The sequence below is a fragment of the Strix aluco genome, chromosome 24, assembly GCF_031877795.1.
Source record: "Strix aluco isolate bStrAlu1 chromosome 24, bStrAlu1.hap1, whole genome shotgun sequence".
NCBI lineage: Eukaryota > Metazoa > Chordata > Aves > Strigiformes > Strigidae > Strix > Strix aluco.
Genome location: NC_133954.1, coordinates 1,981,320 through 2,008,379, shown reverse-complemented (window position 1 = coordinate 2,008,379; position 27,060 = coordinate 1,981,320). Strand labels below are relative to the sequence as shown.

Sequence of the window (27,060 nt, the reverse complement as noted above, 5' to 3'; positions counted from 1 at the left end):
CAACACCGGCCAGAATTTCTGAGGAGGAAACTTCACAACACTCTCCATCTTATCCTCCGTAGCAGCCACTTGGGCCCATCGCAGGAGGCCTCCTCGAGCAGGCTGGCCTCAGAGCTCGTCGTCAACAAAACAGCTATGACGGGTGTTCCGAAGTACGAGGCCTCCTGAGGAGGGGAGGGCTTGGCTTTCCGGGTCTTTGCAGCTGCCAGCATTTTTTCCACCATTCTTTGTCCTCGTCTTACTTGTCCTCCCCATCCTCCTCATTTTTCCCCCCATTCTCCTTCTCCTCGTCCTCCTCGTCCCCACCCTCCTCCTTTTCCTTTTCCTCCTCCTCCTCCTCTGCAGCTCTGAGCCGTCGCTGCCTGCGCTTGGGCTCGGCTCTGCTTTGACGCTCGGTCTTTGAGCGCAGCTTTGCCCTTGGCTTGGCCGGTCCCAGGCTGCTTTTCTCCAGAGGAATCCCCCAGGATCACCGGCTGCTGCCTGGAAGGACACAACGGCAGAGAGGTCTCTACCTGAGCACACGCTGGGTTTGGGGCTGCATCCTGCCCCCCATGACCCCCTTTGTGCCTCTTTGTGCGGAACGAAACCCCCTGAGCCGGGCCCCGCGGCTGACACACGGCTGTCCCCGTGTCCGCAGGCCACGCTGGGGCTCTCCTGAAGGGCTGGAGAAGATCCAGCCCCGTGAAACTGGGGGCTCCCAGTAGCCCCATCCCACCCCTCCGATGGGCGGTGATGGACGGCAAGTGCTTGGGGCTGGGGAATGGGCTCCGGCTGGGTCAAAAAATCATAGAATCACAGAATAGTTTGGGTTAAAAGGGACCTTTAAAGGTCCCTTTAGTCCAACCCCACCCCTGCCACGGCCAAGGACATCTTCAACCAGAGCAGGTCGCTCCGAGCCCCGTCCAACCTGACCACGAACGTTCCCAGGAATGGGGCATCCACCACCTCTCTGGGCAACACGACCCTGTGCAGATCCCCAGCCCTGAGCCTTCAGCCTCACCTGACCAAAGACTTTATCTTCTTCCTCTTCTGCCCTGTGATCTCCTGGAACTGTGGTGGTTCCTGGTTAGGCGAGCTTGGAGCAGCGAACGCAGGACATCCCACTGGAACTGGGAGGAGAAACCTCGTCAGAAGAGCATCGCTGGGCCGCTGCCGGCCCCGGTGACACGCAGGGGTGCTCCGGCCCCTTCCCCAAAGGTCCGAGAGGGCCGTGCTGCTCCCCTCGCAGCCGCCATCGCAGCCTCTCTGCCCCCAGTTCCCCATTGCCGTGGTTTTGCGACGGCATCGTCAGCTCCCGGTGTGGGAAGGGGGAGCGGGGAGGTGACAGGGACTCTTTTGGGGGGTCGTTTCTTGGCGGGGAGGAGGCGGCCTTGGATCACCATCCTCCCACCGCACCCTTGGGCGCATCCCACCCCGGGGCTCCGTGTTGGTGAAGCCAACGAGTCGTTAGGACAAACGGCTGTGCCGAGCTGGGAGGAAGCTTTGGCACAAGTCGGAGCCCTTTGACACTCAGCGCCGGTGATTTCCAAGTCAAATGACAGAATTTGGTTGCCCGCACTGTGGAAAGGAGCCGGGAGCTGCTTTACCTTGTCCAAGAGGTGGCAGAAACTCTCTTCTCGTCTGCTCATCCTTGCCAGGGACTTGTCTCGAGGTCTTGAGAAGAGCCCTGAGAGGTGGTTTGTGCACAAACTCCATTTCAAGCCCGGGAACGAGGAGAAGACACCGCCGTGACCCAGAGCACCACCAGCCCTTGCCGCTCGCCGTGCTCACCGGCAGATTTTGGCATTGCCGTAAAGGCTGGTTTTTTTCCCCAACTCTAGCATGTTTTTCCCCAAGTCCACCATGCCCCATCCCCAAGCACAGTCCTGGGAAAAGGAGTCACCCAGCAAAGAGTCCAGGCCACCATGGGAAGGAAGTGTTGCCTAAATTCCTCGGTCCTACCCATCAAATCTGCCTTCTGGGAGCGACCACGGCCTGGGGACATCAAGAGTCGCTGCCGGGTGTCCCCATGGGAGGACACCCGTGGGGTCACAAGGAGCAAATGTCACCTTGAGAGCAGCTACAGCAGCCAACGTACTCACTCGGGAAAGATGACGACGTGGCCAGAGAAACTCAGGGAGGCCACAGGTACCATCCGGGACACCACCATGTCCAGCAGCCGGGGGACCTGCAATGGAGGAGCTCCAAGATGGTGGGATGTCCTCAGCATGGCTGTGAGGCTGTATTGGAGGAGCTCGAGGCAGGGAGAGTTGGTAGGACCATCAACTCTCACCTGGCCGTGTCCTGCCGGGCCACCGCCATGGGACTGCCCGCGCGTGCCACGGAGAAACAGAACCACTCACCTTGAAAATCACTTGTTCCAAGTTCTCCTTCCCAGACAACATCTCCAGGAAGTCGTAGTAGAACTTCCATTTTCACCGTCGTGCCTTCAATGAGGAGCACCCCGATGTCCCTCAGGACGAAGGCGACGTTCTCCCCCTTCCCCAGGCAGTAAGAGAGGAGGGACACGGTGCCCTGGATGCAGCCCTCCGCTTTCTGCCGGGACACCGAGGCGGCTGCAGCCACCTTGCAGTATTTGAGGGGCTCCAGCTCCTTGTTGCCTGAAAAAAACCACACGAGAGGGATGGAGACGTTCACCCAGTGGCCCTTCCGCAGGCGCTTCCCAAGGCGAAACGATCGTTGCCTCCCCCAGAAAGAAAAAAACCCCAAATTTTGGGCTCTGCTCCACAGAGGGGGAGTCACTTCCGAGAAGCTTCTCAGCCCCAGGGAAGGGACGCGATGACCGTGAAGCCAACTGGGGTTTAATCCGCCATCTTACCGGGCAGGTAGGCCTTGTTGTCCGACAGGACAGGTTGCGGACCACGATGACCTTTCTGGCCAGGCGAAAGACGGGCCTGTGGATAGTCACGGCCTCCTCTCCAACCTCGATCTGTCTGGAGACAACGTCGAAGCAGCCGAGGGCGGGAATTCGGACACCCTGGAACAGAAGAGAAGGAAGGACCCAAGGGTGAGGACGGCAGAAGGAAGAGCTGGAGGTGGCCCTGACCAGGGATGGTGCTTTGGGATGGATCCTGCCCGCTCCCGCTTGGGGAGGAGACGCTGAGTCCTCCCCCTCTGAAAAAGTCAGGGCAGGAGCAGCCTGGAGAAGAATTTGAAATCCAACCGCTGGTCTATTTGAAATAGATTTTAAGGCCTAGTGAAACGTGGTCGGGACTGAGCGATCTCGTCGTACTACCAAGGCAACCGGGGTGCTGCTCAACAGGCCTGAAAAGTGTTCTTAGCCCGCTTCTTGGATAGTCCCGACCCAAGGCTGCTCTAAAACCCAGTCAAGCTAATCCTATGGAGGCAGTTTTAACAAAGGATGATTAATTGACTAAACACAGGGGGGTTGCCAGATTAAGAGAATTTAGGATATCAAAACTGCTCACTCTACCTAAGCTTTTCGTAGAACATCTTGGAGTCTTTCTCAGAATTGTGTGAGATAATAATATCATAAATAACTAATAACTAAGAAAAGATGAGAATCAAGAACTAAAAGGTTGAGTGGCAACTTCCAAAGACTTTGGACTCAGGTAATAGATTTAGAAACAGTGTATAAACACCGCGAGTCTTTCGGACATTGGCCACTCACTGAGGTGTTGGCCCAACTCTGAGTTGTCAATAAAGCTAAGCCTAGAGATTCTTTAACAAGCCCGAGGGCATCCGGGGGGTCTCCAGCGCCCAGGATCAGCCCTGAGGTCCACCACCACCTCCCAGAGGCGATACCACCCTGGCACAAGCCCTGTTTGTCCCCCAGCGGGGACTTTTGGGGTGAGTTTCCCACTTTCTGAGGAGGGAAGAGAAACGACAGGCCGTGCCCCGGGGCCGTGGGGACTCCCCAGCCCTCTGGGCGGACAAGGAGGATGCGGGTGTCACCCCACCTTGCGCAGCAGCAGCTGTTCTTAAATGCAGCCGGCCACCGCGTCCCAGACGGCTCTTCGCTCTGGAAAACAAAGGAAAACAAGGTCACGCTCCACGTCCACCAGCTCTCAACCCTCCAATGTCCCCCTGAGCTCTGGCGCGTTGAAGACCACGGTGGGGAGAAACACCAAAAAAATGGTGAAGAAAGTGCAGGGTGCGGTGCTGCCGCTGTTCTTCCACACCAACGAGAAGATCGAGAGCGTGGCCAAGGTCAGAGATCAGTGACTGGCGTCACGGGGAAGGGCGTGCTGACACCACGGGGGTGGCCTGGCCGTGAGGGACAATGGGATTGTGTGTCACCGCAGGGTCCCGCTGCGCTGGTCCCGCCTCCACCGGCCTCCTTACCCCCTGCTGCTGAGCTGGAGGGGGAGGTGGGGGCCCCCCCAGCCCAGAGGAAGGGTCCCTGCAGCCCCAGCACCAGCAGGGCCGGAGAACTGGGCACAGACATTTCCCTGCTCAGCAGCGGCCCGTGGCCACTGTGCACACGAGTCCCCACGGGCTCCGTGTGCTTTGAGCCCCCATCCCTGTCCCCCAGGGCTGTGCCCAAAGACCCCCCGGGGGGCTGGGGAGACACCCCTGATGGGAGAGGGCTTGGTGAGGACAACCCCCAAAGCCCCGGGCCGGGCTGGACGGGGGCTGCAGCCGTGCCGTGGGGGGGGCTGTGCCGCTCTGCATCGCATCGCCGCCCTGCTCCAGCCCCGCTGCTCCAGCTGCATCCTCCTTCCCTGCCCTCCAGCACACAGCCCCCAAGGGCAAAACCAGTAATCTTTATCTCTTCCCCTCTTCCCAACATTAACAATGACTAGATAAAACACATCAAAGGAGACGACATCAGGAAAGGCACGTGGACCGTGATCTGTGCTGTCAGTTCTAACAGCTGGTATCCTTCAGATTCCAGGGAGCTGAAATTTCTCTTACAGCCAACTTGAAAATTAAAACTATTCTCACTAGCCAAGAATTTTTCTCTAAGGACAGAAAACTACTGGCTTGGGATCTGAAGGTTCTTACTCCAAATCGCACTCCTGCAAGTGAGGAATTGAATTAAGACCAGGCTTTTTTCCTGGCAGGTTCTCTGCTCGTCCAGAGAAAGAGGGCGGGAGGGTTGGAAGTTTATTTGAAAGCTGAGACGGATTTTACAGGATCCCAGTTATTTAGATTTTCCATTACACTGAGCCATCACAAAGGCATGGCTAGGTAGGCTTTTTTTAAAAAAAAGTTGCTCAAATTAATCAGATCTAGAACTAAACGAACGCAGGAAAGGCTTTTGCCTTTACAATCCTTTCATCCGTGTCTCCTGATTACGCTTCCCTCTACTGCTGCCCAAATCCAGACGGTTTATGCTTTGGGCCATTTGTTTCACGTATAGAAACTTTGTTTTCTGCCTCTTCTTTTCTTCCATGTATTTGATATTTCTCAGCATGACACAGTTCTGCTGCTGTGTTCACTGGTAACATTCTTACCTGCCCACGCTCTGCGCTGGGTTTCTGTCCAGCTCCAAATCCAGGCTGCTATGACAGAAACTCCAAGTTAGTTTCTCACATTTGGAAAACTTCCCTTCTGTAACTGTCAGTGAGGCTTTGTGATGGTTTAGTCCCTGCCGGGGTCTGAGACCACGCGGCCGCTGCCCCTCCCCCACAAAGGGAGTGAAATATAAAGCCCCAAGACTGAGATAAGGAAAGGTTTAATACAACAGTGCAACAGCAACACAACAAACAACAACAATAACAATAATAGTGATAGCAATGAACAGAGCAAAATATCTACCAATACAGCAGTGAGAGGACCAGATGTACAAAACCACGAGCCCCGCGCTCTCCCGCCAGGATGTGACGTCCGTCCGTCCGGTCCGTCCGCATGGTATCCGATAACCCGGCTAGAGCTCCCCCCCCACTGCTGGCGAAACTTAACTCTATCCTGGTTAAACCAGGACAGGCTTGAAACTGCTCCCATTGGCTGATAGACCAAACCCTTTCTCGTGGTTACTGAAGGAGGTTGTGGGGTCTGACGTCTTTACACTCGAGTTTCATGGCTGTCTTCATCAGCAAATAATTTAAATATGGGGGAAGCAGCAGCAGGCAGAGAATTCACTCTGAGAATGAACCATTTCCTCTGAACCAAAAAACGAATGGGACCAGAGGTTACAGCGTCTGCATTTTGTAGAAGTTTTGTAAGGTTCTTGGGAAGATTATCCCTATGTTGTGACTACAGAGAAAGGGAATTTGCCTGCAGCGGAGCAATCTGCCAAAGCAAGTTTTGGCAGAACTGGGAGGAGGTGAAACACTGAAACCCCAAAACTGTGCTGCCCCCGAATCCCGTTGCACTGTACCTGGGGAGCAGGTGGCATTCGACCTACACACGTGCTCTGGTGTGTATCTCCCACGGGGCTGCCAGCAAGCCAGAGAGAACAGAGGGAAGGTGCAGAATGTTTCTAGAGAAAGATGCAAGAATACGTGGTTAAAAAACAAAATAAACTAAAAAAGAAATACTGTACTGAAGAAAGTACTAGTTAAGAAGGAGCAGTGGGAATAAATGGATGAAAGGGAACATTTGCGACGGCCTGGAAAGGCTACTCAAAGAAAATGCAACACTTTTAGCACAGGTCACCTCCTCTCCTCCACCCGCGGTTTCAAAACCTACTTTGTAAAACCCAATTATGTGTTATGTGTTTCCTTCCCCGGATGAGGCATTTCCCCATCCTCCTTCACCCAGAATGCCTGTTCAGTTCATGAGAACCGTGCTGCCTTTTGACAAGAGCATCCGAGAGAACCAGGCTGTCCCTCAGCACCCTGCATGTGGTTCCCTGCGTTCAGCCCACTGCAGTTACTCACGTCACGCTGGAATTTGTTCAGTTTTCTCTGTCTTTCTGCACATCCCAACCCCCACTGCATTAGTGCTAGGAAGGCTGACGAGTGTGGAAAGATCTGTCAGCATACTTTTTAAATGCCCACCTCACATCATTGCAATTTTCTTTGCAGATTTATGAGGGAACTGCTCAGGTTCAAAGGGTGATCGCAGCTCATGATCGTGTTGCCAAATATAAGGCTCAGAGAAATGTATCCAGCACGGCTGGTGCTGCTGCAGTGCTCTGTGCTCTCAGCGAAGAGGATTGTAGTGCATTTCTCAAGGCAATTAGAAAGGTGTGGGAAAAACCCCTTTTCCTTCCAAAAAGGGAAAATAAAATCTTTTCCTTGGGTACACAGTTAAGCACTACTTCTGTACTCCCCGCCCATTCCCTCCCTTCACTCCTTCTGACTAACAAACTCGCTGATTTCTAAACATTTCTGAATTCCAAAGTCATTGGCTGTTGTCTTGCCCCACTCGCTTGCTCTTAAATCTTTGGCTTTTGGTGGGAGAAGAGGTAAAAAACTTCTCTGTAAAATCTATACGACCAAAATGGGAACAAAATTATTAGTTTTTATTGCCTGCGATGGCATCTAGCACGTAACACGGAATGGGACTTTAGGTGTTTCCGCGTTGTTCAGAATGATACGGATTTGCCTCCACTGTGTTATCACCGGAGTTTGGGTGGATAGCAAATTAGGGAATCTCAGGGAAATCGATGCCGCTCCCTCAGGAATCCCACGTTGCAGCACACTGTCTCTAGGTCACCACTTGCTAAGAGAAATATGCGAACACTGGGGTTTTGTGGCCTCTAGAAACTTGTTTCTGTTAAACAATTGAAAGCGACTACATCTTTCCTTCTGGACCTTTCCAGAACATACAGTCTCATAAAGTACACCACAGACTGGGGTTATTCTTCTCAAACGGTGCCCACATTATCCATATTTTACACACACTCAGGAGTCAGTATAAACAAAAACTAGTTCTCGTTTTCACAGGGCTTCTTTTGAGGGACAAAACCATCTCACTCACCTGAATGCAGCAAAGACTGGAATTGTCATTCGGTGCGTTTATCTCTGGGCCTCAAAGGAACCTGTAACACACATGAAGAAAATCCTTGTTTTCTTGTGCTTTAAGCAAGATGACTTCTTTAGGGATGAATGGGAAGTACAACTCTTGAGAAACACAGACACGTGTTTTTATCAGCGTGGGAAAAAACAAGTATGATCACTCAGTTTTAAATGTGTTTTCATTTTGACTGATCCCACAGCAAAGAACCTGGAGGAAATGGCCTTATTTTCAGTTACAACAATGCTGGAAAGGGCAAGAAATGAGAACCTGACAGCACAATGGTTTTTCACTGTAAAATTAGATGATCAAAGTGTTATTTCTGACCGTCATTGATGCATCCTATTAAAAATCTCTTTATAAGCAGAGAGGTGGGGTTGCTTTTACTCCCTTTGCTTGTCGCATCATTTCAATTGTATTTCAGGCAAACTGCCCAGTGCCTGCAGTGTGCCACAGCCCGCAGCCCCCGAACAGCCCTCCCAGCTCTGCAGCACCAAGGCTGCGCTGGGTCGCTTTTCAGGAGTTAGATACTATCCAGTAGGAACAGATTATCAGCTTCAGAGAGCGTGGCCTCTCTCACTGCTATGCTTCTTAAGCGACTAAATGTTCAATTAGGACGATTCAAGTGAAAGCAGGCACCTTCTCCTTGAGAATGACTTACAGCATCACATTTATTTCACATCTGGTATATTTAAACCTGTTACTCCTTTCCATCAGTATATATACTTAACTGCATTTCTCGAGAAGGAGGAATTTTATTGCTTTTTACCTTGGATAGGCCCTTTTGTCAGTGCTGGCAGAATGCATCTTCCCCGGCCTTCCTGGGGAATCGCTCGGCGCTGGTGAGGCCGCCCCCGAGTGCTGTGTCCAGCGCTGGGATCCCCAGGACAAGAGAGGCGGGGACAGACTGGAGAGGGTCCAGGGATGGGCCACGAAGGGGACGGAGCACGAGGCTGAGCGAGCTGGGGCTGTGCAGCCTGTTGAAGGCTCAGGGGGATCTTGGCAATGTGCACAAACACCCGATGGGATGGAAGGAGGCCGAGGGAGCCAGGCACTCCTCAGCAGCGCCCACCAACAGGGCAAGAGGCCACGGGCACAAATGAAACACATAAAACCCCACCTGCACACAAGAAAACACACTTTTTTTTACTGCGAGGGTGGGTCAAACACCGGCACAGGCTGCACAGAGAGGTTGTGGAGTCTCCAGCCTTGGAGTTACTCAAAATCCAACTGGACATGGTCCTGCACAACTGGCTCTGCTGGAGCAGGGGGGGTGGACTCGATGACCTCCAGAGACCCCTTCCCACCTGAAACCCCATGGAATTCATAGAATCACAGAATCATCTCAGCTTGAAAAGCCCTCGAAGCTCCTCCAGTCCAGCCATGAACCTCACCCTGACCGTTCCCAACTCCACCAGCTCCCTCAGCGCTGGGTCAACCTGACTCTTCAACCCCTCCAGGGATGGGGACTCCCCCCCTGCCCTGGGCAGCCCATTCCAACGCCCAACAGCCCCTTCTGCAAAGAAATCCTTCCTAAGAGCCAGTCTGACCCTGCCCTGGCGCAGCTTGAGGCCATTCCCTCTGGTCCTGGCGCTGGTTCCTTGGCTCAAGAGACTCATCCCCCCTCTCTGCACCCTCCTTTCAGGGAGTTGTAGAGGGCCAGGAGGTCTCCCCTCAGCCTCCTCTTCTCCACACTAAACCCCCCCAGTTCCCTCAGCCGCTCCCCATCAGACCTGTGCTCCAGACCCTGCACCAGCTCCGTTGCCCTTCTCTGGACACGCTCGAGTCATTCAACGGCCTTTTTGGAGTGAGGGGCCCAAAACCGAACCCACTCATCGAGGGGCGGCCTCACCAGGGCCGAGCCCAGGGGTCAGATCCCTTCCCTGGCCCCGCTCCCTGCTGCAAAATTCCTTCGCAGCCGCTCACCCAAACGCCCTCGCTCCACCACGGCCCTGGCAGCCCCGCTCTGAACGCAGCGCCGGGCGGTACAAATCCTGTCGCCAGGTGCAAAGTCTGAATCGCTTAAGGAAGAGCTTCATGGCGGTGAACTGCCACTGACTGCCCTGCGGGAAGATGAGTGCTGTGACACGCCGGACAAGTATTGGCTGGAAAAAAACACCCAACCCCCCTTGAAAACCCCGCAAAAAACCCAACGCACGCCGCAACGCCTCAAACCCCTCCCCCAGAGCCCTCCCCCCGTACCACCCCCCACCGCCCGAAATAAAGAAACAAAGAGACCTTATTGCCTGTGCCCTGTGCCAGCAGCGTTACACACACTTTCCCTTGTACTCTCCGAAGGATGTTTCCGCGCGGCGCGGATCGCAGCTGCAGGGCCCAACACCAGGAACTCACCCCGCACGCAGCCTCACGGGCTGAACTGGGCAGAAAAAGAGTTTATTTGTGAGAGGAAGCGCGGCTGCACGGCCCTGCCCCGCGGCTGGCTCCGGCGCCGGGCTCTGCTCAGAGCCGCGGCTTCCGGGCGGGGTCCTGCCGTGCCCAGGGCGTCCCTGTGCCCGCCGGCACGCGCGGGTCAGGCGCTGGGAAGGGCACCTCTAGCGGGGGCCTTGCCGGAGCTGCCTCGGCCCCGCCGCGCCCCGGGACGCTCTTTCCGGCGGCGGCGGCGGCAGCGGCGGCGGCGCGTGCAGGTACCGCGCGGCGGGGGAAGGGCCCGGCTGCGGCCGCCGGTGCCTGGGCCCGAGGGGGGCGGGGGGGCTCCGGGCTCGGCCGCTCGTCCCAGCGGGGCGGGGGAGCCGGCAGCGGGGCTGAGCGGGCGATCGGGTGCCGGGGGAAGAACCGGCGGGTGCTCGGAGGGGAATCGGTGCCTCTGCTCGGGCACTGAGCTCGGCGCGTGCGGCCTCGGCAGGGCCGGGGGGAGGAAACGCGGCGAGAAGTGTCTGAGGGGCAGAAACGAACTCGGTACCTTCCGGGGCAAAAAACCGCAGCGGGCAGAGCTGTTGAGGTTCATCTGCTAAAGAAGCTGCCAGCTCTGGGAACACTGTGCTGCTGAAGCTCCTCCACTGGTGATGTTGTCTGCGCTCACCGTGAATTCTGCAGCGGCTTCTCCGAATATTCCTTAGCTACGGGCGTTACTGGGGTTTTGTAGACAATCGCTTTGGGGTTTTCCGAATGCTTCTCGGTGCACGTTGAGGTGAAAGATGCGTCTGGCCAGAGGAAGAGGAAAGGTTTGGATTCTCTAGATACTGATTTGCACAGAACTATAGATTGCTGCGTATTAAATTATGTTTAAATAATGAGGGAGCAATTGTACGGAATGTACAGTTACGGACCAGTTTTGATGCGTGTGGAGTGTGTTTACACTCTAGTACCGTACAAAAGAAGTCTTGTGGTAGTCTGTTGCTATGTTGTGCTCCTCAAATCTGCTTTTTTCCCTCTGTTTAGCTGGAGATTTCTGTTCAGCGGGTATTTCTCTGCTGTGCACTTTTCCCCCGAGCAAAAGGGCTCAGTCTCAGTCCTGTTGCGCACAGCTAGCTCCGCCGTAGCTGAAACGTCTCACCATCTCTTCTGTCTCCTGTTTTCTCTCTCAGGGGCCCCGTGGTGAAGAACAGTCCCCAGAGGGCTCTGGTGCTCCCAGACAGCGTCTTGATGGCTTGTGCCGTGTCCCTCTGGTGCCGTCTCCAGGAGCGGGTGAGTGGCGTCACGCCGCAATAAGGCAGCGTCCCACTTTGGGAAGAAAGTGTGCTGGGTTGGAACCCCTTGGGCAGGCCGGGAGGAGGCTGCCTTCCCGGGTCAGGGATGAGCGCTGGCATGTATTATCTGATCTGGAGTTGATGTCTGCCCCCGCTTTAGCTCTAGAATTACTCTGAGACCCGGGGAGCTCCGGTTCCCTTAGGCTGTGTCCTTGGAGCTTTCCCACGCTGTGGCATCCCGTTGGCGTCCCAAACTCTGGCCCGGCGTGAGGAGAAGGGGCCCAGTTTGGGTTTTGTCCCGTTTGGGCGCTGGGGAGGCAGAGTTCTGGGCTGAACGCTGGTGTTAGAGGAGATGCTTTCCCGTTCCCTGCCTGCAGCTCTGGATACCCCAGGGGAACAGCGTTGGCAAGTGCTGGTGGAGAGACGTGGGGGTGACCGTGCCCAGCCTGCCTGGGTGAGCCTGTTCCGAGTGCCCCCACCCTGTTCAGTCCCACCTGCACCTCCAGAAGGCTTGAGGGGCCGTGGTCACGTCTGCCTCGGGTCACAGTTAACAGTCACGGGTTCAGATCGGCTTTCTAAGGCGGAAAAGCAACGATGATCTATTTTCTGCTGGGGCCGTAGTTCCGTTTAGGGTTTGCAGTCGCCATCTCCTGGCAGGTTTTCCTTTTGCACATTCACACGCTCCTTAAAATGCTGTGAACGGACACCGCTTTGCACAGCAGTTCAAAAGCTTCTGGCAATCCTACCTGTATCTTGCAGTGTTCTGGGACAGGCACATCGCTGGTGGCGTGTGTGCTTCTGGTTTTGTTGTTTGTTGGACGTCTGGGCGTTGTTTTTTTCAGGTGAAGGTGATAATGAGCAGGCTTCAGCTGACACTGTTGTTTCCTGGAAGTTGTACTTTCCTATGACCCCCAGAAACGTGGCCAGACGTGCCACAAATGGTATTTCCCGGGGAAAATAGAGGGATTTCTCAGTGCCTGTGTGTTGCACGAGACATTGTAGATAAGCCGGGTGGTAGATGTCCCCGCAGCTGCCAGGAGCGTTAATGATCAGAGTTACCCAGTCTCTGCCCGTGAATCCATTTGTTCTGTGGCTGATCCTCCGTGAGCCGAAGGGTGAGAGGAATATACGGGATTGACCCTCAGGCTGATGCAGAATAGTCCTGGAGGCCGTGTCCAGCCTGCAGAAAGCAGCTTGACTGCTCTGGGGGTTTGGTTGTTTTCTTTCAAAGAAAAGAGCAGTGCTCTGCCTGATCTTTTAGGATCTTTTTCCACAAGTTTTACTCTTGTAATATATTATTTACTCATTACTGTTCTATAAGGGCATTGTGTAACTGGAAGTTTTATACAAAAGCAACATTAATGGAGAAGTCCGACTCCTTTGAAGCTAAAAGGTGAGATGTGCGCTTGTTTTGCATCCTCCGTGCAGGACTTGGTTCCTGCTTTGAGATCTCCCTGCCTTTACTCTGCTGAACTGTGCTTAGTTTTTCAGTACCAGCTGCTGTCTGTAATTGTGTCTCTCTGGTTGCACAGGATTCCTGGCTGTACCAGACCGGCTGCATGAAATAAATGTGGACTTGCTGGGTCGGTGGCTTTGTGACCATCAGGCACCTTCTGGAGGACGTGGAGGGGAAGCAGAGAAGGTATTAGGTGGCTTCTTTTGTTTGTTCAAAGCTCAATGGAGATTATTTTGTCTGAAGTGGAAGAATTTGGGGAAAATAAGGTCATGACTCTTAGGAAATACTGTGTAAAGTGCTCAGAGTGTTTTGGCCTTTGTTTTGGTTCTTTGTTCTGTCACTAACACTTGTCCCCCAGTCTTGAAGTGCACCCCAGAGGGTGGCCTGTGGCCCCCCCCAGTGTCCCTGTGGCCCCCCCCAGTGTCCCGTGATCCCTCAGTGGTGACAGAGACGGTGTCTTGGGGGTCCCCAGAGTGTCCCTGGATGTCCCCCAGTTTCCCCATTCCTGCCCCCCCCGGTATCTCCCAGTGTCTCCCAGTGTACTGGGTAGGACCCCTCGGGGATGGGGGGGTGACAGGGTGTGAGCTGGGGGCCTGTCGATGTCCCCCAGGGGTCCTGGGACCCCCTTCCAGGGCTGCCCGCCCCCCCCCCCCCCCCCCCCCCCGGTGACCCCCTGTTAATACCTGCACCCGCATGCAGTTAATAACCCAATAAACTCCCAGTGCCCCCCGGTTCATCCCAGTGCCCCCCCGAGCCGCCCAGTGCCCTGCAGTTTATCCCAGTGCCCCGCAGTGCAGCCCTGTCCCTCCGCGTCCTGGGGCTCTTGCACCCGCAACAGGGCTCTGCACTTGTGCAAATGGGGCTTTGAACAAGTCCCAGGTGTTGCACCTGCATTTGCACCAGCCCCGGACGTGGCACGTGCGTTTGTACAAGCTTGCGCGTCGCACAGGCCTTTGCACAGGCGTTTGTACGAGTCCCAAACGTTGCAGGAGCCTTTCCCCAGCCCCAAAGCTTGCACGAGCCTTTACACAAGCCCCAACCTTTGCACACCCACTCGCACAAGCCCCACCATTATCGGAGCCTTTGACCCGCCCTGCCCAGGGGAGGGCAGGGGTTGGGGTGGGACCAGCTCCGTTAAAACCAGCAGCTCCCAGTTCCCCACCCCTCCCTGCTCCCACTGACCCCCCCAGTCCCAGTGCCCCCCCCGCCCCCGCCGTGCCCCTTCATTTCACCCCGCTCCAGCTCCCCCTTTGCCGCCGGCTCCAGACCGTGGCGGTGCTGCAGTGGGTCTGCTCCTGCCTCGCCCTCGGGGAGTAGCTGGGGGTTGGGGATTTGGCCATTTGGGGAGGGGGGGTGTTTCCCAAACCCCCCTCGGCCACCCCCTCCTCCTCCTCCCAGCTGCTGGGGGCAGTGCCGTGCCTGCAGCAACCTCCGCTTACTTAAGATGGAGCTTTAGCGGGCGCCCAGGAGATGGCGAAATCTTCTCGTCGGTCGGTCGCTGTAGGGACACGAATCACCACACATGGCATTAATTCTCATTTTGGGGACAAAGAGACATTTTCACACATCCCTGAACTCCAGAGATCCTTGCCTGCCGGTACTCTGCTCGTTCCTAATCTAATGACTTTTGTTTGTGCCTTCTGTGCTCTTTCCCCGAGGCAAAGAAGGGACCCGCGTGTGGTGGGTTGATCTCAGCCAGGAAAAGCCCGACCCGGGGATGGAACAGCTGATTTCAGCGGCGGCCTTGGGAGCAAGGACAGAGGTGGTCGGGGCTGTGGGAAAGGAGGCGGGGAGGAGGGCATGTGGGGAACACCAGGAGAAGAGAGAGAAGGAGGCACTAGAGGTCTGAGTGTAACCACTGCAAACGTAAATTCAACAACAAACTTCATCAGTTTGTTGCAGAGCGGAGATGGAGCCAAGGGGTGACGTTCCCCAGCACAGTGCTGCCCAGACACTCACGGACACGGGATTGCTTAAACCAAACTAATTTATTGGGGATTTCTTTAGGGTATTTATCTATTTCTTTATACTACTATCAATATTATTTCTATGGGGTATTTATTGACGCCCTCCTGCGCCTCCGAGCTGGAGCAGCGTGCCAGCGGAGCGGGTCAGAGGCTGCGCGGGAAGCGGGGACCCGGCTGGTGTTGGGATGCTCCCGGGGCAGAGGAGGCGGCGCAGCACGTTCCCCGTCAGGAGCTGCTGGGGGTGCAGCAGCGCGTCGCCGGCAGAGCCCCCGCGGTGCCCGGCGCTGGCGGACGACGTGCCCCAGGGGTGGTCTCAGGGGCGCGAGCAGCAGGTGCTTGGGGACGTTGTTCTGGGGGCGCTCGTAGGTGCTGCCCTGTCCCAAGGGTGGATGCGGCCCCGTCAGGAGGGAGTTCTTGGGGCAGGCTTGCTTGGCAGGCACCGCGGAGCTCCCTGCCTTCTGCAGAGGCTTGTCTCCAGCCAGGGTGTCACTGGGCTCTGCTTTGCCCTCGCAGTCCTCGTCCTCCTCTCTCTGAGGCTCCTCGGCACCGCTGGCGCTTCCCTGCTGGCTGTCGCTGTCGCTGTCAGCGCTGCGCTGCCTGGGCAGCCAGTAGAGCCCCAAGAGCACGAGCAGGGCGTCGGCGGAGGCCCAGAACCACCAGTGCTGGCAGGCCCAGAGGAGCAGGCCTTCCGGAGCGAGGCCGCGCTGCTCCTGGCTGCTCTGCTCCATCTCCTCCAGCAGCCGGGTCATCTGCCGCTCCTGCTCCTCGCGCTGCCGCAGGAGCTCTTGCGTGGCCGCGTCTTGCCGGTCCCCGGCTCTGAGCACATACTGCACGATGCTCAGCAGGGTCAGGATGCGGGTGATGAACACAGCCATGGTCTGGAGGAGCAGGAGGGAGAGAAGGGGCTCAGTGGGGCTGGGTGGGAGGGAGGTGGCGGCTGGGGCAGCAGGGGAGAATATGCCAGGGCTGGGGCCAGGTGGGAGAGGGCCCGAGGGAGCTGGGAGGCAGTAAGGGGGAGGGTGGTGAGCGCTGCAGGGACGGGGACGTCTCCCCACAGCCCCCAGGCACTGGCCGTGGCTGGCAGCCCCGGCACCCCTGCGCCCAGCCCCGAGGGCGGCACCTGCCCTGCCCCAGGCGCTCCCCGCAGCGGCTGCGCCCTCGCCCCGGCTGTAGAAACCCCCCTGAGGGGCCAGAGCTTCTGCCCCGGCCCTCGTCCGGCCCAGCCTTCCCCCCGCCGGCCTCACTCACCGCTGGCCCGAGCCGTACTGCAGCGGGTGCTGCCGGCTGGCACCCTGGTGACATCCCTCGGTGACTTCTCCTCTGTGATGTCACAGGCACCAGAGCCCCACGGGGACACCCGCCCCTTGGGCCACGGCCACTGCCCCTGGCTCTGCAGCCCCTGCAGGGGCAAAGCACAACCCCCCTGGCAGGACAGAGCTCCTGGCGCCCCTAAACAGAATCACAGAATCATTCAGGTTGGAAAAGACCCTCGGGATCATTGAGTCCAACCATCAGCCCGACTCTACAACGTTCTCCCCTACCCCACATCCCCCCACAGCTCATCCAAATTCATACCAAACCTGCAGGTCACGCTGTCCAGGAAGGAAGTGGCACCTCAGCTGGCTGGAGCTGTCACCCACAGGCAGAGGTGGCTTATGTTGGCAACGCTTTCGAGCTTCCTTCAGCTCTTTTTTCTGCTCCGATCCTCCCGTCTTTTATCACATTCCACCTCAGTTTCCCACTTGCAAAACACCAGCTGAGCAGCCCAGCCGGAGAAGGAAAACCCCCGCCGAGGAGCTGGGCATGGGGAGCCTCGGTGCTACCCCAAGGTGCACCCCGCTGCCTCCTGCCTTGGGCACTGGGTGTCTGGGTGGGTTTGCTGTGAGATGAGGCTTCCCAGCACTGATGCCCTGGTTTAAGTGCTACTTTAGACAGGTATGTGCTGCCTTCCTCCAGTCCTGCTTGCAACGGGGCAAGATTTTTCTCCTCACACTGCAGAGTTGCAGAAGCTGATGGAAAGCTGAGCTGGTTGAGCCTGGAGCTGGTGATTGCAGGTGTGGTTTCTGAGCAGCAGGTGCGAGCTGATGGCACTCGTTGCTCTGATTTATTACACTCCGCAATAAATTCGTAAGACCCCACTATCAGAAGAGATCAAAAATAGGCTACTTCAACAGGCCGTAGTTTGAGGAGCTTCTCCTTCCCCCACTCTCTATAAACAGCCTCACCCTGGGAGCTTGAGATGTCTTTAATTAAACGGAAGGGTTTTTACTGTCACCAGAAATAGAAGTCTGGAGATGCTGATGCCCTCATCTGGTGTTTCCTGCCATTGTCCTGGCTGTCGGTCCTAAAGCCTTCAAATATTGCAGGTGCTTCTGACAGACACAAGCAATGGCAGCTGAGTCTCATTTCCGTGTGTTCCCCGGCGGGGGCACCTCTATCATGTCCCCAGCGTGGGAAACCAGCTTGGACCGCGGCTCTGTCATGGCAGCAGAACACGCGTGATGAACTGTTTCCTGCCAGTCCTGTGCTGGGGCCGAGAGACAAATCCATGGCATCGCTACAGAGGAGGAAACATTTCCACTGAATGGGGGTTTTTTCCCCTTCAGTTTCACTCCTTTTGTCAGCACACTTACCTAGAGCAAATATTTTATTTCATTCTTACAAACAGTCCCCGCTGTTTTCAAGAGGAATGGAGAGTTCCTGCAGCACAGGCACCTGCTGCTTGTTGCAGGCTGGTAGCAACCCACTGTTTTAAACACAGCTGCAGCTACAAGCCCATACCCCTGACAGCCTGTTGGCCAGCACCCCAGCCCTTCTCCTGCCCTTTCCCTCGAGCTATTTTTAACACACACGCTCAAATCCATGCTTTTTTTTTGCCCCCCCCCCCCCCCGAGTTTTTCCAGTTTCTGTCTCCCTGTAGAATAAGAAGCCTTGACTCACGCTCTGTGCTGTGCTGGTGCGGAGGTGACCTGGCAGCAAGCAGAAATGCTTGTGTGATGCTGGGGGGACAAAAATAAGAGCCCCCTGATTTGGGAGGAGTGCTCCCAAAATGCCGTGGGGATGTTTAGATCCATTTAGGACATTTGTTTTCCTTCACTGGGAGTTTTTCTGGTTTGTCTCTCTCCTACTATGAAGTTCTGACTGCAAATAATAATTTATTAAAGAACTCTAAAACTTATTATTAGTATCTGGTTGGTTTTATTAGAAACCAACCACTCGTTTCGGTGGAAGCATGTTCTTTACCATGCAGGCTGCCACAGGTTGATTAGCCCACTGTCATGCTAAGAAAGGCTGTGCTGGTGGTGATGTTCTTCTGCCAGCCTCTAGGGAAAAAAAAGAAAAAATCCATTTTTTTTACTCGGAGAACTGAAAATCAATGGTAGTTTTACTGGCCGGAGCTCAGCTATAGCAAAACTTGGGCCAACATCTCTGCAGGTGTAAAGCAGTACAGCGGCTTTGGCTGGAGAGTGCTCGTGCCAGCTGAGCCAGATGGGTTTTATTGCCTGTTTGGTCAAATTAAAGGAAGTTTGGGTCTCATGTCAATTCTGACAAAGAGATTTGTAAGCAGGAGCATTGAGGATGGCAAAAAGTCCTGCACATGACCACTTGTTATTACAAACGAATCAGACTTGCATGGTCAGCACAGGATCCCCGGGCTGTTACTGACCCTAAGACCTGTCCTCCTCCTGGGGAGGTCAAACCGGGCTGTTATTTGTGTGGTGTGAGCAGCGATCACCCCAAAACCTCAAACCTCCCCCGACAGCAGCGGGGCAGCACGAGGGCGGCCCTGGCTTGCACAGGGAGCTCCACGGCCCCGGCTGAGCCCCGGGCTCGGGCTCCCGGCTCCCCCCATGGCCCAGCGCCACCAGCAGCAGCAGCCGCAGCAGCAGCCAGGAGCCTTTGGGGAGAAGTTCTTTCTGGCGCTGTCCCACGTGTGTGTGCAGCACACGCACCCCCACTTCTGCTGCTCCGACCTGTGCCGGATTGTTCCAGCCCTGCAGCGCACCCAGAGACTCCTGACTGCCCGGCCCGTGGGGAAATCAGATCCCCCTGGTCAGGGGAGGGACGGAGGCGGGTCTGTCAGTGGCCGTGCTTCTGCTGGCTGGCGAGGAAGAAAAGGAATGTCTGTAAAAAAATAAATAAATCTTTTCCCCACGGCAGCAGCTTCCCTTCTTTTTAACATTGTTTAGGCAGCGATAAACCAGCATGCAGGGAATAAATAATTAACGAAATGAGTCTTTCACAGGTCCCGCCCCTCCTGGTTGTCACCAGGCGCTGTTCTTCACATCCCCTTTCCTTAACCGCCGCCCGTTCTTCCACCTCCAGCCACCCTTTGACAAATGTTTCTTCTCATTTTCCTCGGGGTGTTTTCCCTTGAATTCCCCATCACGGGCGTGCCGATACGTGTTAGGGCGAGCGGATTGTGGTGGGAATTACAGCTGCTGTTTGCAGATCGCACTGCGGACCCGTGCTGGGGCAGCGGCCACCAAAGGCCACCCCCACCCCGGGAGAGGGAGCAGCTCTTGTCCGTGGGGAGCGAGCTGGGCGCTCCTCACGCCCCCCCAGCCCGGCACACGGGCTCCTCTCCCCGCTCTGTCCCCTCTGTCCTCTCTTGCCCTCTTCCAGCCTTCCCTTTCTTCATCCCTCACTTCTCCTCTGCTCTCTGGCCCTGGTCAGATACTTCCTTCACCCCCCCGCTATTGCGTTCTCCGAACAGAGCGAAAAGCGGGGAGAATTTCTTCACCGCGAAGGTTGTCGGGCACCGGGACAGGCTGCCCAGGGAGGTGGTGGCGTCCCCAGCCCTGGGGGTATTTAACAGACGCGTAGACGTGGCGCTCGGGACGCGGTTTAGTGGTGGGTTCACCAGTGTTGGGTTCACGGCCGGACTCGGTGACCTTAAAGGTTTTTTCCAACCAGAATTATTCTGATTCTCCGATTCTATTAATTCTCTAGTGCTGTCTTGCACCCAGTAAGGGAACGCTACTGCTGGTACCTGAAGGGATTTTGGGGTTTTTTTGAGAAGGCAAAATTGCCACTTGGTGTCGTGGTTTAACCCCAGTCGGCAACTAAGCACCTTCCCCCCCAGCAGGATGGGGGGAGGAGAATTGGAAAGGGAAAAGTGAGAGAAGTGGTGGGTTGAGATAAGAACAGTTCAATAACTGAACTAAAATAACATCAATAATAAATTGTCATGAAAAGGAAAAATTAGCAAAGAGACAGAAATGAAACCTAAGGAGGACAAGTGATGGCAATGAAACCAACTGCTGACCACCAACCGACCGGTGCCCAGTCAAAACCAGCCCAGCTCCCCAGTACAGGAGAGGATTTTGGTGCTGGGACAAATGGCGACGTGCCAGCTTGGCGTGGGGGTGCCTTTTTGTGCCCTGAGACCCCTCGGGAGAGGCAGGATGGGCTAAAGCTTCCCTGCTCCTCCTCCTCCTCCTCCTCCTCCTCCTCCTCCTCCTCCTCCTCTCTGGGCTTTGTGGTCTCGCGGGACACCCCGGGTGCGGGTGTGCGGCCCTGGGGGCAGCGGCACAGGGACACTGCTCGGGGGGGTCCCCGTGGGAAGGACACCGTGGGACTGGGCTTGTTGCTCCAGCTTGATTTAAAAAAAATTTTATTGAAGTACGGCCTTTCCCCGAGAACTGCACCTCTCCGAGGGTCATCAGGCGCAGCACCACAGCGACCGCAGGCTCCATCCTGACCTTGGCTTCTGCTTTAGAGCTGTCAGGATGAGGACGGTCTGAGCTGCCAGGCACCTGATGGAGTGCTCAGCATCGTTCTCCAAGGACTGGAGGGCTGCGAGAGAAGGAAACAGAGCAGAGGTGAACCCCCCCTGCCCGCAGAGACCCCAGGAGCCCAGGCTCTGTCCCCCGCCCCACCAGCCCCCGCCAGCACAGCACTGCCCCTACTCACCACTGTGGCAGATCTCCCACAGCTTCTCCAGCCTGAGGATCCTCCGGCGCCGCGCAGCAAGCCCTGGGGCACAGGGCTCCTGTCAGAGCTCTGCTCCCCCTCAGCAGGGCTGTCCCCCAGCAAGGACAGCACCCGAGGGTGCTGGGACCCAGCAAGACTCCCAGCGAGCCCCACCAGTGGGGACTGGGGCCGGGTGACCAGAAACGGGTCCCCGGGAACTCACCCATGAACCTGACGGCCGCCTCTCGCACGCTGGCCTGAGGGTCCTCCACATAGGGCAGGCTCTGGAGCAGATACTTGTCCGCGCTGTTCCTCTTGTGCGTTATCTGAGGGAGCACAAGGGCACGGGGCTGGTACGGTCCCTCCGCAGCCGTCCGGACCATTCCCTCCTGCCAGCACCCCGCTCCCTCCCAGTGACTCCCGTCTCCCAGCCAGGAGCCCCGTGGGGCTGAGGGCCAGAGAGAGCCGCAGGCAGAGGGGGCTGGGGGTGCTGAGACCCCTCCATCCTGCTGCCAGGGCCCAGATGGGCCGGGGTCTCGTGGAGAAGAGCCCTTGGGGGCGGCGTGCTGGAGGGCAGGGAAGGAGGATGCAGCTGGAGCAGCGGGGCTGGAGCAGGGCGGCGATGCAGAGCGGCACAGCCCCCCCCACGGCACGGCTGCAGCCCCCATCCAGCCTGGCCCGGGGCTTTGGGGGTTGTCCTCACCAAGTACTCTCCGATCAGGGGTGTCTGCCCTGTCTCGGCCAGGAAGCTGAGCCTCCTCCAGCCCAGGAACTCTGCACAGGCGCGGAGGGTGTCCCAGGAAGCCTGCGGAGAAGCAGAGGCTGGGAGATGGCACCAGAGCCCAGGGAAGGAGACCTGGCATCCTCCTCCTCTGGGCCGGGCTTTGAGCTGCAGGGACGGGGTGATCCCGGGATTGGATCCCCCTTCATTCCATCCCGCGCTCTGGGAGCTGGCCCCGACACCCGGGGGGTCTTTGGGCACAGCCCTGGGGGACAGGGATGGGGGCTCAAAGCACACAAAGCCCGTGGGGACTCGTGTGCTCGGTGGCCACGGGCCACTGCTGAGCAGGGAAATGTCTGTGCCCAGTTCTCCGGCCCTGCTGGTGCTGGGGCTGCAGGGACCCTTCCTCTGGGCTGGGGGGGCCCCCACCTCCCCCTCCAGCTCAGCAGCAGGGGGTAAGGAGGCCGGTGGAGGCGGGACCAGCGCAGCGGGACCCTGCGGTGACACACAATCCCATTGTCCCTCACGGCCAGGCCACCCCCGTGGTGTCAGCACGCCCTTCCCCGTGACACCAGTCACTGATCTCTGACCTTGGCCACGCTCTCGATCTTCTCGTTGGTGTGGAAGAACAGCGGCAGCACCGCACCCTGCACTTTCTTCACCATTTTTTTGGTGTTTCTCCCCACCGCGGTCTTCATCACGTCTTCGAAGAGGCGGATGGAGAGCTCCCGCACCCGGCTGGAGTCCTGGCAGGGAGGAGGACAGAGGGAGCTCAGCATCAGCCGCTCCTCGCCCACGGGGAGCAGGGGCGTTAGCGTGGCTGGGGGGAAGAGGAGCTGCCCCAGGGTCGGATCCTGAACGCAGGAGCCGTCGGCCAGACCTGCAGCTGCGGCTCAACGGCCACAGAGCCCTGAAAGGCCTCGGAAGAGGAGTGGGGAGGGGAAGAGCCTGGAAAGGCCACGGAAGGAGAGTGGGAAGAGCCCCAAAAGGCCACGCAAGAGGAGCCAGGGGGACATCCCTGCCCAAATGCTGCCCGCAGGGCAGGGCTGAACGTCCTTCACCCATCGCCTCAGCTCCAGCTCCCGCCTTACATCATCGAAGAGGAGCAGGAGCTTCTCCGCCAGCCTCAGAGCGATGAGCTTGGCCTCTTCCCTCTTCATGTGAGGAATCACGTTGATGAAGAGCATCAGGGCCTTCATCCTGATATCGCTGCTGGCTGCCAGCAGGTTCTCCATGATGTCAGGCAGCAGCACCAGCATTTTCCTGGCCTGTATGGAACACACCGGTCACCTTCTTGTGAAGTGGTGAAAGACCCCCCCAGGCACCCCCCAGCCCCTCCAGAGCAGGGAAGGTGCTTGGAGCCGTCACCCCGCACCCTCCCGGCCGGGGCCAAGCCACCGCATCCCCCAGGCCCCGGCTACCAACTTGGCTCCCCTTGCTGACCCCCCACTCACCGTTTCGGGTGTTTTTGAGAGTGTCGTGAGGCCCGCGAGCACGAGAGAGAGCATCACCGGGCTGGGACGCCTCAGGTACCTCTGGGTTTTGTAGAGGGCAGCAAACTGCTTGTCGTCAATGACAGCGCTGACCAGCAGCTAAAATGGAGACAGTGGTGAGAGACCAGCAGAGCTGCGGGGCTCCCTCCCCTGCACCGGTACGGCCCGTGGCAAGGGTCTCCTCTCCCCTTGAAGCCACCTCCGAGTCCCCACATCTCTGTCCCGGGGCCAGAGCCGGGCAGGGGGATGCAGGCGGGGTGGAAGGCAGAGCGCTGCCTGCGCTGGGACAGGCTTGGTGGGGCCAAACCAGCACCGGGTGGGCCCGAGTGTGTGGCACAGGGGTCTGGGAGGAGGAAGAGGAGGAGGAGGAGGAGGAGGAGGAGGAGGAGGAGGGGGAGGAAGGCAGAGCGCTGGGGCTGAGCGTGGTCACTCACAGCCAAGGGGTAGATGCAGGCGTCGTCCGCGGCACAGCTGAACACCCTGCGCAGCCGCCAGTCCCGCAGCACACCGAGCAGCTCCGACACGACTCTCCACAAAGCCCAGGGCACGGAGATCATCACCTCCCACATGGCCACGGCAGCGCTGCGGAGCCAGAGCCAACTCGGTCAGCAGAGCTGCCTCGGCTCCTCCAGACCCCAGCCCTGCCCACCCCCCTCATTTCGGGGTGCCCGGGGAGGCAGAGGGGGTGAGGTTCTGTTCCCCATGGGGCAGGGGCTCCGCTTTGGCCGGCTATGGCCGGAGTGGGAAGCGTGGTGGGATGGAGAGCCCTGCTCCTCGGGGATATCCCACAGTTTTCCGTGGGTCTGGCAGCCAGAGAGTCTCTGGGCCACTCTCCCCGTGGGGAACGAGCCTTCAAGGCTGTCGGGGCCGGTACCTGTCACACATTGGAGAGATGACCAACAGGCTCCTGACCACCTCCCTGGGGCTCCACCTGGTCAGCAGCAGCAGCAGCGAGTCCAGGCTGCGCCGGGCCGGCTCCGCGCGGATCTGCTCCACGTTTGTGTGGATGCATCTCAGGACTTCTGGCACCTGGAAGGGACACGGGTGAGGATGGTGCTGCCCTTCCCATCCCTCCCTGCCGCCTTGACATGGCTTCGGGTGCCCGAGAGAGCCGGGTTAGGGCAGGAAGAACAAGACTTGACACGGTTTGACACGGAAGGACAGTTCAGCCACGGGGCACTTACATCCGTCAGCCAGGACGCCGGGTCTGTCATGGCCGTGTCCACAACGCCGCTGCCCAACTGCCTGTCGTGGACATCGTCTGCCGTCAAGGCCTCGATGGCCACGAGGAGAACATCTGTCTTCTGAGAAGGCTGGAGGTATTCGCCAAACACCTACAGGTGGAGGGACGGCGGGGGAAGACGTGTCACGCTGAGCTTGGCTGAGCAGCTCGGCCACCTCTGGGTCCCCTTGCTCGCACAAGCCGATGCCACGGACAAGGGTCCCGGGGAGGGGGGAGCTCGTTACCGTAGTCATGTCGCTGCTCTCAGAATCCCATCCCGGTTTCTCTGGCATCTCCTCTGGCAGCGTCTCGTCTACACAGAAACATGGAAGAGTAGGTAAGACAACGGCCATCTTGGCCAACCAGCCTCCCAAAGGGTGAAAAGAGCCTGAAACGGGGGAAACGGGGTCCTGGCGTCGGCCCCCTGACTCACCGATCCGCAGCGGCAGAACCGTCGTCACCTCGCAGGGCTCTAGCGGAGAGCTGCTCTCCGGGGGAGACCCCACCTCCTCCCAAACCACCCTGGGGCTGCTGGGGGGTCTCTCTGCCATCCTCAAAACTGGGTGAGGGACAGCGGGGGGGGTTCAGCTTTAGGGAGTGACGGGAAAAGACGTGGGCTGTGCTCAGGAGTCTCCTCGCTGCGCTCCTGCCCTGTCCCTTCCCCGTCTTGTCAGACGCTGCGGGGCTGCGCTGCTTAGATACGGTGCCGTGGGGTGACACGGAGGGGTGTCACAAAGGGGTGTCACAAAGGGGGGTCACATTGTGACCTGTCACCCAGGCTGGGTGGGGCAGGGGTTCCGCTGCAGGGGATAGGGACCCAGCTTGCCACTGGGCCATGGCTCCTCTCGGGGTGTCCCCAGCCCCCCATCATGCCCCCTCAGGACCTTCCTGTACCCGCCGGCTCGTCCCAGAGGGTTCACACACCCCGGCACGGCCCCCGGACCTTCTGCTTCGATCCTGACAGAAACACTCCAGACTGCCCCGTCTCTACTTTGCGGTCACCTGGAGCGTTTGCTCGCCTGTCTCCCGTTCTCTCCCACACTCCCAGAGCAGCTTTAATCTGCTACAGCAGTGTCCTGGTTTCAGCTGGGATAGTTCATTTTCTCGAGCTGGGAGGGAGCACAGCCGCAGTGCTGTGTTTTGTGACGGCGGGATCTTCCTTCTGTCGGGATCGCTGGCCGGGAGCGGGCTGTTGGTCGGTGGGTGGTGAGCAGTCGCCTTGTGCATCACCCATTTGTACTTTCCATTGTTGTTATTTTTTTGCTTTACTACAATCACTAAACTGGTTTTTTTATCTCAACCTATGAGTTTTCCGTGTGTCCCTCCACTCTCTTCCCCCATTCCCCCGACGGGGGGAGGGGGAGCGACCGGCTGCATGGTGTTTGGCTCCGACCGAGTTCAAACCACGAGAGTCCTTTTTGGTGCCCAGCGTGGGGCTCGAAGGGTTGAGATAACGGCAGATCGGGTCAGTGTGTCAGAACCATTTGTTAGGAGCATTCATTAGATTGGCTTAGCAATTGCTGGGCACAATGTCGATCGCTTGGCTCCTTAAAATTTCTTCTCCTCATTTCACACAGAATCACAGAATCATTCAGGTGGAAAAGACCCTCGGGATCATCGAGTCCAACCCACAGCCATGGCAAAGGTCCCTGGGGAAGGTCCCTCCCATGGGACCACGCTGGGCTGATCTCAGCGCCACTGGCCAACTGCCAAACCCTTCTCCCCCTGCTGCGGTTGCAACTGATTAAAAAAGTCGACGCTCTTTTGCAACTTTCCCCCTTTATTTTTATTCCTCTTTTTCCTGATGGCTCCAGCCAGGGCCTCTCCGGCCCGGGGAGATCTGCTCCTCGGCGCGAGGCATCGCGGGGAGCCGGGTCCCCTCATCCCTCCATCGGGTGCCCCAAAGCCCGGGTGTTCATCGAGGGGCTTCTCGAGCAGGTTGGCCTTGGAGTTCCACGTCCGGAATCGTTTTCCCAGGTTACTGCAACACCGGCCAGAATTTCTGAGGAGGAAACTTCACAACACTCTCCATCTTATCCTCCGTAGCAGCCACTTGGGCCCATCGCAGGAGGCCTCCTCGAGCAGGCTGGCCTCAGAGCTCGTCGTCAACAAAACAGCTATGACGGGTGTTCCGAAGTACGAGGCCTCCTGAGGAGGGGAGGGCTTGGCTTTCCGGGTCTTTGCAGCTGCCAGCATTTTTTCCACCATTCTTTGTCCTCGTCTTACTTGTCCTCCCCATCCTCCTCATTTTTCCCCCCATTCTCCTTCTCCTCGTCCTCCTCGTCCCCACCCTCCTCCTTTTCCTTTTCCTCCTCCTCCTCCTCTGCAGCTCTGAGCCGTCGCTGCCTGCGCTTGGGCTCGGCTCTGCTTTGACGCTCGGTCTTTGAGCGCAGCTTTGCCCTTGGCTTGGCCGGTCCCAGGCTGCTTTTCTCCAGAGGAATCCCCCAGGATCACCGGCTGCTGCCTGGAAGGACACAACGGCAGAGAGGTCTCTACCTGAGCACACGCTGGGTTTGGGGCTGCATCCTGCCCCCCATGACCCCCTTTGTGCCTCTTTGTGCGGAACGAAACCCCCTGAGCCGGGCCCCGCGGCTGACACACGGCTGTCCCCGTGTCCGCAGGCCACGCTGGGGCTCTCCTGAAGGGCTGGAGAAGATCCAGCCCCGTGAAACTGGGGGCTCCCAGTAGCCCCATCCCACCCCTCCGATGGGCGGTGATGGACGGCAAGTGCTTGGGGCTGGGGAATGGGCTCCGGCTGGGTCAAAAAAT

At 57.7% G+C, this 27,060-nt stretch overlaps 3 protein-coding genes, 1 long non-coding RNA gene and 1 other non-coding gene across 28 annotated transcripts in view; 2 read left to right on the top strand and 3 right to left on the bottom strand.

Moving 5' to 3' along the window:
• The window catches only part of LOC141934042 (uncharacterized), a 151,134-nt gene that overhangs the window by 66,263 nt on the left and 57,811 nt on the right, over positions 1-27,060 (top strand). For 22 of the 24 annotated variants that reach the window (XR_012626268.1, XR_012626269.1, XM_074849236.1 and 19 more), the window contains exons 8-9: positions 11,415-11,514; positions 13,049-13,158. Coding sequence is in view for 22 of the 24 variants with exons in the window: in XM_074849236.1 (XP_074705337.1) it covers positions 11,415-11,514; positions 13,049-13,158 (210 nt within the window). In the remaining 2 variants the exon portion in view is untranslated. Of the gene's footprint in view, positions 1-11,414; positions 11,515-13,048; positions 13,159-14,864; positions 18,118-27,060 lie in introns of those variants that run through there. The other 2 variants (XM_074849251.1, XM_074849250.1) reach the window with 2 other exon arrangements.
• Positions 1,048-5,816, bottom strand: LOC141933948 (uncharacterized). Its single transcript, XM_074849094.1, has 7 exons — positions 5,759-5,816; positions 5,421-5,523; positions 3,921-3,982; positions 2,819-2,977; positions 2,343-2,600; positions 1,587-2,167; positions 1,048-1,109 (listed from the first exon to the last, which is right to left on the bottom strand). Exons 1-6 carry the CDS (start codon positions 5,814-5,816, stop codon positions 1,938-1,940), a joined length of 870 nt encoding a protein of 289 aa, XP_074705195.1. The 3' UTR covers positions 1,048-1,109; positions 1,587-1,937.
• LOC141934050 (uncharacterized) lies at positions 5,921-10,316 on the bottom strand. Its single transcript, XR_012626271.1, has 5 exons — positions 10,108-10,316; positions 9,796-9,932; positions 8,639-8,989; positions 7,834-7,894; positions 5,921-6,388 (listed from the first exon to the last, which is right to left on the bottom strand). It is a non-coding gene; the product is annotated as an uncharacterized LOC141934050 (long non-coding RNA).
• LOC141934454 (small nucleolar RNA SNORD45) lies at positions 11,615-11,699 on the top strand. Its single transcript, XR_012626336.1, has one exon. It is a non-coding gene; the product is annotated as a small nucleolar RNA SNORD45 (small nucleolar RNA).
• Positions 20,540-24,734, bottom strand: LOC141933947 (uncharacterized). The gene is made up of 12 exons (XM_074849093.1): positions 24,725-24,734; positions 24,537-24,604; positions 24,254-24,403; positions 23,944-24,098; positions 23,504-23,651; positions 23,031-23,168; positions 22,496-22,844; positions 22,167-22,396; positions 21,559-21,660; positions 21,079-21,181; positions 20,856-20,918; positions 20,540-20,738 (listed from the first exon to the last, which is right to left on the bottom strand). Exons 2-12 carry the CDS (start codon positions 24,582-24,584, stop codon positions 20,605-20,607), a joined length of 1,620 nt encoding a protein of 539 aa, XP_074705194.1. The 5' UTR covers positions 24,585-24,604; positions 24,725-24,734; the 3' UTR covers positions 20,540-20,604.